This window comes from Spodoptera frugiperda, chromosome 4, assembly GCF_023101765.2.
Source record: "Spodoptera frugiperda isolate SF20-4 chromosome 4, AGI-APGP_CSIRO_Sfru_2.0, whole genome shotgun sequence".
NCBI lineage: Eukaryota > Metazoa > Arthropoda > Insecta > Lepidoptera > Noctuidae > Spodoptera > Spodoptera frugiperda.
This window is the reverse complement of record NC_064215.1, coordinates 7,808,505-7,819,913: the sequence shown is the minus strand read 5'-3', so window position 1 is coordinate 7,819,913 and position 11,409 is coordinate 7,808,505. Positions and strand designations below refer to the sequence as shown.

At 34.0% G+C, this 11,409-nt stretch overlaps 2 protein-coding genes across 2 annotated transcripts in view; both read right to left on the bottom strand.

Moving 5' to 3' along the window:
* Window positions 1–429: 429 nt before the first annotated feature.
* Window positions 430–4,691, bottom strand: LOC118272686 (serine/threonine-protein kinase RIO1). The gene is made up of 4 exons (XM_035589324.2): window positions 4,504–4,691; window positions 3,268–4,422; window positions 2,551–2,758; window positions 430–1,840 (listed from the first exon to the last, which is right to left on the bottom strand). The coding sequence occupies exons 1-4, from the start codon at window positions 4,564–4,566 to the stop codon at window positions 1,677–1,679; spliced, it is 1,590 nt and encodes a 529-aa protein (XP_035445217.2). The 5' UTR covers window positions 4,567–4,691; the 3' UTR covers window positions 430–1,676.
* Window positions 4,692–5,356: 665 nt separating this feature from the next.
* LOC118272465 (ATP-binding cassette sub-family G member 1) overlaps window positions 5,357–11,409 on the bottom strand; it is an 85,293-nt gene continuing 79,240 nt past the window's right edge. The window contains exons 7-10 of the mRNA XM_035588998.2: window positions 10,044–10,430; window positions 9,410–9,574; window positions 8,801–9,057; window positions 5,357–8,459 (exon numbers count right to left, since the gene is read on the bottom strand). Of these exons, the coding sequence (XP_035444891.1) occupies window positions 8,118–8,459; window positions 8,801–9,057; window positions 9,410–9,574; window positions 10,044–10,430 (1,151 nt within the window). The 3' untranslated portion in view covers window positions 5,357–8,117. The remainder of the gene's footprint in view (window positions 8,460–8,800; window positions 9,058–9,409; window positions 9,575–10,043; window positions 10,431–11,409) is intronic.

Here is an 11,409-nt window from a genome sequence, read left to right as displayed (position 1 = left end):
TTGATGGGCTTAATAGGGAGGAAAGTTGATATAAAGAAGAAAGTATCTAGCTACCTACAGTTTAGGAATCAATCGACGATCAAGCAAGTATCTGTAGAACTGTATTACATTAAGGGAGACAATAAAAGGAGGAAAAATCATCCTACGACATCCAAAATGTTTGGAAACAGTTTAAAGGTGCTAAGCTTTTGGGGAGAAAGACTAAAACGTGTAGAATTCTTACGCTCTTAGATCTATCTATTCTTCTTATTGTTCTATTCTCACTAATTATCCTTCTGAGTCACACCGGGTCCTTTTTATTCTATGACCATCTCCGCCGCTTTTTTGACTCTTAGAAATGTAACAATTAAAGGATTTATTTCGTCAAATGTGAGGAAACAATGTGTTTTATAGGTACTTCTATATTATGGAATGAAAATAAAATATAAATTGACAAATAAATTATATATTTTATTTTATTTATCACATTACCTTTCTTAGTCAAATATACAATGTTTTGTTTAAACTAAGACTGTACTAAGTAAAAGGCACTAAAATGACTTTTATTTACATTACAACCTACTAGAATCTATTAATAACTTCTCTTGAGAAAAATAACAATTTCACGTCGATATAATAAGTATCTGTCGTATTGTAATATAATAATATCAGGGTCATAACAGTAGACATTTTATTTATGATATTGAATCAAATTATTAAAACTAAACGTCATAAAATATAAAAGAAACATATTTTATATAGAAAAGCTGCAATTTTATATGAAAATCATTTTCTATGTGACACCCGTACCCTTAGTACGAGTTTACTTTACGTTTAACGAAAACGAAACAAGAGCGCGTTCGGCGCTCTAATTGGCCGCCACGGCGGCACGTGTGAACCAACCAATCAGAGCACCGAACGCGTTCTCGTTTCGTTTTCGTTAAACTTAAAGCAAAGTATAAAGGGTACATAGATAAGTTTTATAAAGGATAGTTTTTATATTTTTTAATACTATTTTATGAACTAGAAATCACCAATTCACCTGTTCAGATAGATAAATATAAGAATCATTACAAACCTACAACAAGATTGTAGAATTACTGATTATAGTCAAATAAAAAGAATTTTTACTATATTATCATGAGAAGTACCTTTGCGAAATAAAAGTTGTGATGTTATTACATGACTTTATAGTAACTAATAGTGTGATTTTCATATAATAAATCCCACGATCAATTTAGATCACGGTGGCAAGTCTAACTAAAACTAGCCCTAAAGCCTACTAAAGGCTATGATCACTACATAGTATAAAACAAAGTCGCTATTTTTATCTGTTTGTCTGTATGCTTAAATCTTTAAAATTACGCAACGGATTTTGATGCGGTTTTTTGTAATAGGTAGAGTGATTCAAGAGGAAGGTTTATATGTATTATACAGACATAATATATCACCAATGCACCCATGCGACGCTGGGGCGGGTCGCTAGTATATAATAATGATGAAAATCACATATTAATTACATAAAAGACAATACAAACCTGTACACATCTAAGTATTAAATTCTACAATTTTGTTGTAAGTTCATATGTAGTGCTATAGATAGTTATTCAACCATTATCATTAGTTTAAAGGCATCCACCTAAATCTGAACAGTTAAAATAGTGATCTTATATTAAAAGATGAAACAAAAAATATATCTATCTCTTTCCTGCTCCTTTGTCACGTCGTTTCTTAATATGTTTCTTTGTTTTGGTTTTTCTTTTTTCAGCTTTCTCCTCTTTGACTGCCTTCTTTCTTAACTTCTTGCTGTTTGGTGATTCGTCTCGGGGCCGAGCGCAGTTCTTGAATTGTTTTTTTCCATCTGAAAGTTAAAATAATTGGAGAATTAATTGTAAGATTACTTGTACTGCCTAATTTTTATAATCTAGATCTAATACAATTAGGTTGGATCTAACACATTTTCGAATTGCGTATCAAAATTAACTTTCATTGTAACTATGAGTAATGTCTCTTGTCACTAAACATATTGAAATGAAGATATTTTTCATATATTTTTTTATTGTTAAGCACAATATCAACTTTATAAGTATAGTTACTTATCTACTAATATTATAAACCTTAAGAGATTTATGTACTAACTAATTCTCGGAACTACTGGTTTCAATTGGGTACTATCCTCGGTCAAAAATAAATTATTACAACTTTTCAATACAATAAAATATTAAAAAATAATCACACTCTCATTCATAAATTTGATGAACTATTTAATTTTCTATTTTTTCTAGCTAAATTTCTAGAAATAAGTTTGCTATTTGACGTCAATAATTTATGACGTCATAACGCACTATTTCATACAAAGTACATAGAAAATATCGTTTTTGACGTTTCGAAAAAAGTATTGAATTTGACTAGTAGGAAAGTAGCCTATTGAATAATTAGTTATTTTTGTGTTAGTTCGTCAATTTACACCAATACAATCAATAGGAATTGAGCAGTGGGTGAAACTGTCCGGAATTAACTGATGTTCCAATACAATACTTATTAAAATTAGTATATTAAACAGTTAATTACCTTCTCCTTCTCCCTCCGATTCACTTTCAGAGTCAGAATCTTCTTCCTCATTTATTTCTTCTTCTTGCAGTATTGTAGTTTCCTCTGGCAATATGTCAGGCTTGTCTGCTGCTGACAAATCCTCTTTGAAGCCAGCTATCTTCTTGTATGCTAAGTCGTCTGCATCACCCTTCTTTGCTTTGTTGATATCTCTTTCATAGTTTATCACCTGGAATCAGAATAGGACAAATGAAATGGTTGTTTTGTAGCAGTTTGTTACTGGTCAATGAATTAAAAAATAACTAGTTAGCTGGCCTGGCAAACTTTGTACCATGTTAAACATTTTTTTCTCAACTTTCAAACCTCTAAACTTCCACAAATAATTTAAGACCAAATCGGTCTGACCATTCTCGAGTATTAGTATGTATTTTATTAATATAGTTTAAGGATAATAATAATGTTAGCTTAAGGACCAATACATTATCATAGAAATAACTTAGTTTTGTTTGTGAAAAAATAACACAATACTAATGTTAATTAAATAGAATAGAAATAAATCTTCCACTAACACTCCCATCCTAAACAGCATCCTATGAAATTAATTCATGACGTAAATGTCACTAATTTATTAACATGATAAATACCATGTGGGTCACCAGTGACCAACATTTGCGTGGGATTTGGGCTTGTCCAATTTTCTTTTGGCATTTAAAGACTTAGAAATTATCAGGAACTCACCTCTGTCAGTCTTTTGGGAATGTAGATATTCTTGAAAGCCTCTTCCTCAATCTGTTCCTGAGCACTCATATTGCTAAGGTCCCTTTGAGCTGCCCTCTCAAACAATACATTAAGACATGCCTCCAAGTTACCCTCATTTATAGTAGAATCCGTGATAAAATCAAACAATTCCTTCACCGTTAATGTTGCAACACCTTTTTTCCTGAAGAAATCTGATACATTTGTGCAATCTTTCCTCAAAAACTCGAATGCATGCGGATGATCATGTTCCACGGACTGGGACACATCGATAATGACCACATTCTCGTTGTGTACCAACAAGTTGAATTCTGACAGGTCAGCATGCACTAACTTACAGATATTGAACATTTTCCACATCATTATTACAAGGTCTCTGTACATAGTCTTGGCTTCAAGCTCAGTTAGATCAACATCTTTCAGTTTTGGTGAAGGCCAACCATTTCTTCCTATAAATGACATTACTAACACATGGTCTCTCAGAAGTATTGGCTCTGGAACATTTAACTTTGCATTGTGCATCCTCACAAGATTTCTCATTTCCTTTTCAGCCCATGTGCGGACCATCTTTCGAGGATTAGAACGGCAATAACCATTTCTGAATCTGTATTCTCCTGATACATACTTATCTCTGTCTTTAAACACTAGAATGGAGGTTTTGAAGATCTTAACAGCATAGTTCTTTTTATCCATAGAGGTTGCATGGTAAACATTGGCCTCTTTACCTGTGGATATGCAACCATTAATTTCATCTATGAAGCCTCGGTTAAGGAGTTTGAACAGGATCATCCTGGTGCGAGGGTCCATGACTTGCTCCGCTGTGGCTCTGTCATTTTTATCTTTGATTCTTATTCTTTCATTGTCCTGTTTTCTATCATTCATGTTCATGAATTTTTCAGTACTTCTTGAAATAGGTTCATACTGATCTACATTTATTTTGTTGACAAACTTTTTGAATAGTTTTTCGTTAGGCTGGAACGTGGACATTTTACTCGACGGCGCTTGAGAGTTGACGCTGCTTTTCTTTTTATTGTAACCGTCATCATCTGAATCGTGAAAGTATTCATCTGAATCGAGATCCTCCTCTTCTTCATCGCTATCGCTACTAAGATCCTTTACTTGTAGAACATCTGAAAACTATGAAGAAATCACATTATGTATAAAGCCGCCTAGAAAGGGTAGAACAACATTCTTGTATTACAACGACAAAATACTTACTCGTACTGCTTTAACCTTAGTACTTATTTCTTCTTCGTAATCAGTAGACTTTGCTTCCTGCATCTTGGAAACTTGAACACTAGTTTACAATTAAATAACTCTTCAATATAGTAACTTCCAACCACGTGGATTTTGTTATTGAACAACACAGTCAATGGACAGACAGTGGAAGGAAATGAAATGACCACAAGTAACATTGACACTGACAATGACAAGGGACTGGTGTTGCCGACTGAAACAATATTTTATTTAGTAGGAATATAGAGTATAAGTAAATCATTTAATTTAATTAATATTTTAATCATCTTCAAGTAAATCACGTGGCGTTTTTCTTTTTATATAGACAATATTATAGTTTAAGTCAGCTGGAAACTGAATTATTGTTTCCGTCAGTACACTATGTTCTTATAATTAATATTGATTTTTTGTGGTATATTTTACGTACGAATTCGATTATTTGATCCTACGTCTTACAAAAATGTAGGTATAAATACAATTTAAATCATACAGTTGGCAACACTGCAAGTGTCAAATAAATAAAAAGTGTCTATTCCTCGATACCATAGACATTCGTGACAGATCATAGAAGTGAAACATTTTTATACTCTGTTACACGAATAATTTGTTCTGTATTTACATTTCATATTATACAACGAAGCCTAGGATGGAAGCGAAGCGAAGTAGGACTTCCGTCTTTAGTGTATCATTCTTTCACGAGTATTTACTATCTAAATAAATGACGGTCCATGAAGGAAAGTTTGTCCTTTTATTTAACAATAAAAACATATTATCATCATCATCATCACCCTCTTCCAGTGTAAGGTTGGGGTAGGTAAATAAAATAATAAGGTAATTCACTTGTCAATTTATATTTTATTCTGATTCATATAAAAGTATAAAAAGCATTGTTTTCTCACATTTGACGAATGAAATCCTTTAATTGTTACTTTTCAAAATAAATAATATCACTGTTACAATATCTCTTAGTAGATTTTCATTTGTCACTTGTGTTCAGTAGAGTACTAAACGAAAATAAACCGTATAACATGGGTTTAGATTTCATATTTGCACTGGGCCAAATGAAGAGAGCTTCTAAGTCGGCTAATAAAGTTTATTTTCGCTTAGCCAAAAATAAGATTATGCTTCGCAAGAACCTTGTGATCAAGTATAACGTGGACACAACTATGGTCTCTGAGCCATCTATAATTAACTATTAACTTGCTTTCAGGCAAACATGTAGTAACTGGGTCTTTCCTAAAAACTTTTAAATAGTGCAATAGTTTTGCTCTGATTGGCCAAATAGTTTGCCGCCAACATTTAAGTCATACTTGATCACAAGACTTTCACGATGCCAATATTGGACCAATAATGTTGGCCCAACATCTTAAAAATAACATATTTATATCACTTTATTTTACGCTGTGTGACAGCTTTTACTAACTAAATTAATGTTTACCACCACTAAAGTCATAATTTAAAGGAATGAGCTATAGAAACGAAATATTTTCAGACGTCAGACGACGAAAAGTCGTCTCTAATTACAAATAGATTAAGTTTTATTTTCGTTATAAAGACATAAACTGTTAATTAAACTAAGGCCCAAAAAATATTGATTGTTTTAGGTATAGGATTTTTTTCTCTAAAATAGTTAAAAAAAATTGTACTCTTAGTACGAGTTTGCTTAGCACGTTCAGCGCTTTGATTGGTTGGTTTATTCGAGCCAGCCAATCAGAGCACCGAACGCGTTTTCGTTTTGAAATTACTTTAAGCCGGGTCCAGACGAGTGTAACGTGTAATGTAACATTACGTGTAATTTAGCATCAACAGTGTGGACGGCACACGAACTCAAAGCGAATTGTGAACGCGAAAATATTTCAAAAGCTGTGTGCCACTCAGTTGCGTCTTTGTGTTCGCGCGAAAAACCGACAGCCGATGGATCAACCCCGAGCGCCGCGCGAGCGTTACATGTAATGCTCGTACTGCCGTCCACACGTAGAATTCGTGTTACATTACATGGTGGATTACATTACACGTTACACTCGTCTGGACCCGGCTTTAAACGTAAAGCCAACTCATACTAAGGATACTGGAGAAAACCATCATTTCTTTTAGCTCTTAAAATTTTTACTCATTACAGTCATCAGCAAAAAAATTACTTACAGGTATCACGAAAAGAGACTTAATATATACGATAAAAACATAATTAATTACATTTAATATATGTATAGCTATCATAGTTTCTATCTTTCTTTTTGAGGTCTATCAAACAATGTTTTGGGCATACTCCCCAAATATTACTAAAATTAAATAAATAAAAGTAGGTAAGTATAAGTATACAATCTTTTTTCAAATGCCAACACCACATTCTATTATTATCTACAAATACATAAGTATTTACCTGTAGTACTGGGTTGCATGGTTAGCTAAGTATCACACTGATTGTGGTCCCGTTTATAATGAACATAAAAAAATATTAATAATATTTACAAACATCTGCTTTGAGTCCAAAAGAATTGTTTTAGTACAATTTCTGTAGAACTTTATTCTGTTCGTATAGTTTGCTTTATATAAAGATTAGTAGATAAATTCATGTTTGTCTTACTTTATCTAAGTCCAAAATTAATCGAAACGAGAGCGCGTTTGCCCAGCGCTTGCGCTGTGCGCTGATTGGCCAGATCGAATAAACCAACCAATCAGAGCTCACTCTCGTTTCGATTATTTTAAACCTAAGGTAAACTTGTACAAGAGTACAGACTTTGATAAAGTAAGATAAAAATGAATTTACCTACAAATCCTTGTTTGTAAAGATATTTTTGATGATCTGTGAATTTAATCAAAATGTTGTACTTCTATTAAAGTGGTGTATAAATCTACTTTTCTTCCATTTGTATTAAATATGCATCATTTGATTACAACCGAACAACCCTTTTGGAGGTTTTAGTACTATTCATACATTACAAACATAATTTAAACTATAACTTACATTAAATTAAAGGGCAAGAGAAATGAGTACTACACTGCCTTGTTATACCTAAGTGTTAAAGAAATATCAGTCAAAAATGTATCTGTAAACAGTATCTTTGGCTGGATACATAACTACGTATATATCTATAGTGTTTTGTGACAAAAAAATATAATGGAATGAAAATGTTCTCAAGTCGGTAAGTATATGACATGTTTATCAATGAATTACTTGATTTTTACTAATTATGATACGTAATTAGAGAACTATGATGATAAAAAAGTTCGAAAAACTGGTATTTCTCTTCAAAACGCCCTCACAGTTTTGTATCATTAATAGAATAATCATTATTTACAGTCGAAAGTGTAATGAAAGCGATTTATACATCAATTCGAGACAAATACCCAATATAAACAAATTTACCTAGCAATTAAAATAAATTACAATATCCCATTCAAATAGCTGGACATGATGAATAAAGCATCAGTAACTACATACAAAATAAAATGGTATTCAAATACCTACAACTTAATAATTTAAATCTTAAATTATCACAAGAAATCGAAAAGTAATTTTTGTACTAACAGAAATGTGTAATGCTTATATCACAATTTACGGTCGAGCTCATACAAAGACTATGTGGACAGAAGTCTCATGTAGCGAATCGCCACCTGAGGCCAATATAACATAGGGATCTGAAGACAAACATGATTCCGAACATAGTAAGGATCTCATACCAGACAGAACTGTTCTCAATATCCAAATACTTGATGAGAACCTCAGGTTTAGCGAAGTGGCAGTACATGTCTTCGCAATCTAAGGGCTGACGATCGAAACCGAAGATGGTAAGGACCATGGCCACAATACCGCATCTGATGAAGGAAGTCTTCATGAGGATGTTCATTAGGAGAGGGATCTCGTGGGCGAAGTCGAAGCCGTAGATAGCGAGACCGAGGAATGGAGCGATCGCTGAAGGCCCGATAGCACAGCCATTCTGGAAAATACAAAAAAGTTTGTTAGTTGAACTCTGAATATGATTCTTGCCTCATGTAATTTGAAGAACGTTATATGAAAAGGCTAATAAAGAGAATACCCGTCATATAAGTTCTTCTTTTGATCATCAGTGCTTTAGACCAATAAATACAACAAATACAATTGCTGGGACAAGCCCGCCACAACCTCCCATACCGCTACAACTCCAGTAAGCCAGGATCTACAGTAGATACAACCCCCAGGGGTAGACCCCTTATAAAAAGAACACTAATGTCCCTCTAGATCCCTGATTTAAATATCTGAGGAACTGATATCTTTGATAAAATAAGTCACAAAACTCACCGTAACATTGAAGACGGATCCAATAGCCATGCCGAAGCCTTCAGCAGCCAAGGACACAACGTTCCCAACGAGACAGAACGCCACAAACCGCATCACAGTGAACGGAACCCCGGCCATGAAGTACACGATCGTGCAGAATATTATGTTGAACGTTATTTGGACTGGGAGCTTCGACACTGTGAGGGCAGCGTAGTAAGGGTTCAGGCTATACCAGCAGTTGAAATGTTCTTTTTTCACCAGTTTCACTTCTTGAGGATCTGGAATGGATAAAAAAGTGTTAATTTTTTATTCAGAAAATCTTTACTTAGTGAGGCATTGGTCTCCATGCTCTTAATATGGGATTCACTTATTGAATCCGACAAAGTTTTATCCGGTTTCTCGATATAGAATGTGTCTGAAATAAAAGAGCACGAACTCTAGAATTGTACCCAGTGCTTAACAATGACATACAGCTTCTATGTACTGCAGTACATCCGTATGCATAGATAGCTGGTATGGTTATATGTTCTTTGATCAATTAAACCTGAAGACTAAAAGTGTGGAACACAAGTGTTAAATGAGGCAACTGGTGGATAATTCGTTTTCAGTAAGCATTAAAGAAATACTTACATACAAGTACTGGAACCATGATCTGTGTATACGCAAAGAATATTACGAGCCCAACACACAGCTTGAGGTGGTTGAACATCTGCGTGCCATCGTTGGCCATGTTGAAGAAACAAGTGCCTACTAATAAGCCACACATCACATGGTGAATGAACTGGATACTGAGACCTGGAATGAGAAATAAAAAAGTAATGAAGTTTCTATAGAATTTTTAAATTAGAACGGTATAAAGGACGACCTCAAAGAACTGATAATGTATCGATAATGGTGAGGAAACTGCTGATGGAAGTGGTCAACAAGGATGCTGAGCCAATTATTTTTCTTTCGCAAGGACTAAAGAGTTTATTTATAACGTTTTTATTTCTGTTTTACCTGCATCGTTTAGCAAGATAGACATTCTTCCAGTAAACTGAGCATATAACGCTGTTTTTAAGAAGGTTTGTTTTGTTTTTATCTGTGATCTTCCTTCCTACTCTCCTTCTACCCCTATTAATACAGATCTTTCTGTGGTCAATCCTATCGTAGGTGTCAAAATTATCCCACCATCTCCTTCTGGGCCTGCCGCGACGTCTGTTGACGTTGAGTGGGCTCCACTCAGTGCTAAAAAAGTTCCAAAAGAAAAAATGTTCAACCATACCTTGTTTATTCCTGAATATTTGCGTCAACATCCTCTTCAGCAATATGCAGAACTGTTCGCAGTACGTCGTGGAGAATTCCATTGTGTCTGACTTTTGCATCTTCATCCACGCCATCGAAGAGTTTCCATTCGAAAGCTGGCTAGACGACGAACTTACAGAGGCACTTGAACCATCGTATTTCGTTACTTTATATGTGCATTTTTCATTTGATAGGATTATCTCGGTTTCGTTCGCATCGTCAGTCTGGTAGCTGATTTTTAGCTGCATTTGGTTCGCGTTTGGCTCGATCGCTGGTTGGTCCAATTTTGCTGATTTGTACAGTTTCCCGTTCATTATCTCTTTGGATAGTATAGTTATGTATTCTGGTGTTTCTGTTATTTCTATAACTGAAACATTAAATTGGACAAATTAGTTAAAGGTGTCTATAAAAGGCATTATCTGTTTTGAGAAAAGTAAGAAACCAAACAACAAAATAACATGGCTACTGGAATCGAAGTCTGTCTTAATTAAGCAGTTGCACTTGCATCAATCAACAGGACATTCAATAATGTATTAATTTAATCATTACAGACAATAACAAAAAATAATTAATATGTTTTTCGGCTTGATCACGTAACTATTTGACGAGGAACTCGACAATTTTAGTCATCATCAAAACATAATAATTAGTTTAGTAACTATGTCTCACGAAAATTATAATAAAGACAATAACATGCCTATTTGTCTGGAAAATTTTAACTACAATTCGGTAGAAAAAGTTAATTAACCAAATAAATGGAATTGAATAGAAAAATAATCGAGTCTAGATGGTAACAGTTGATTTCAAATAGTACCTAACTGACCACGTGAGGTAAGAAGTACAATACTACAATGGCTTGTTTAAAATTCCTGTAACACTTTACGTAATTAAGCAGTTATTTGAATTACAAATGTGTTGGGCTTTGTTTTGCTTGCAGTACTCGCTCTTTTCCCTTGCAGATTACTTAAGTAGTTGCCTAGTTCACAGCTGCTTTTACTAGGTAGACTATTGAACTGTTGGACGCTGATGCAACATTTATTATAATGATTGTAACTGTTTGACGAGGAACTTGACTAATTTCGAGCCATGCTAGAGGCTCATATTCATGGCTTGAAATTAGTCGAGGTCTTCGTCAAAGAGCTACAATCATTATAATAAAATTATGATTGCGTTATTTGTTTGTCTTTATTAAAATGTCAGTAGTCATTTTGTGGTACAATTTTTATGTGTAGTGGTTGGACTATATGCTGCCCTTTTCTTTTGACTGAGACTACGAAAGCTAATACTGATTGGCCCCATGTTATTTGTTTGTCTTTAAAACGTCACGTTACGGAGTTTACAGTCGT

Excerpts from the sequence above, each read along its gene's own strand:
- LOC118272686 (XM_035589324.2), bottom strand. The coding sequence starts at position 4,566 with ATGCAGGAAGCAAAGTCTACTGATTACGAAGAAGAAATAAGTACTAAG. Across the intron at positions 2,759-3,267 it reads TTCCCAAAAGACTGACAGAG|GTGATAAACTATGAAAGAGA; the intron begins GTGAGTTCCTGA and ends TTCTGATTCCAG. Across the intron at positions 1,841-2,550 it reads ATCGGAGGGAGAAGGAGAAG|ATGGAAAAAAACAATTCAAG; the intron begins GTAATTAACTGT and ends TTTAACTTTCAG.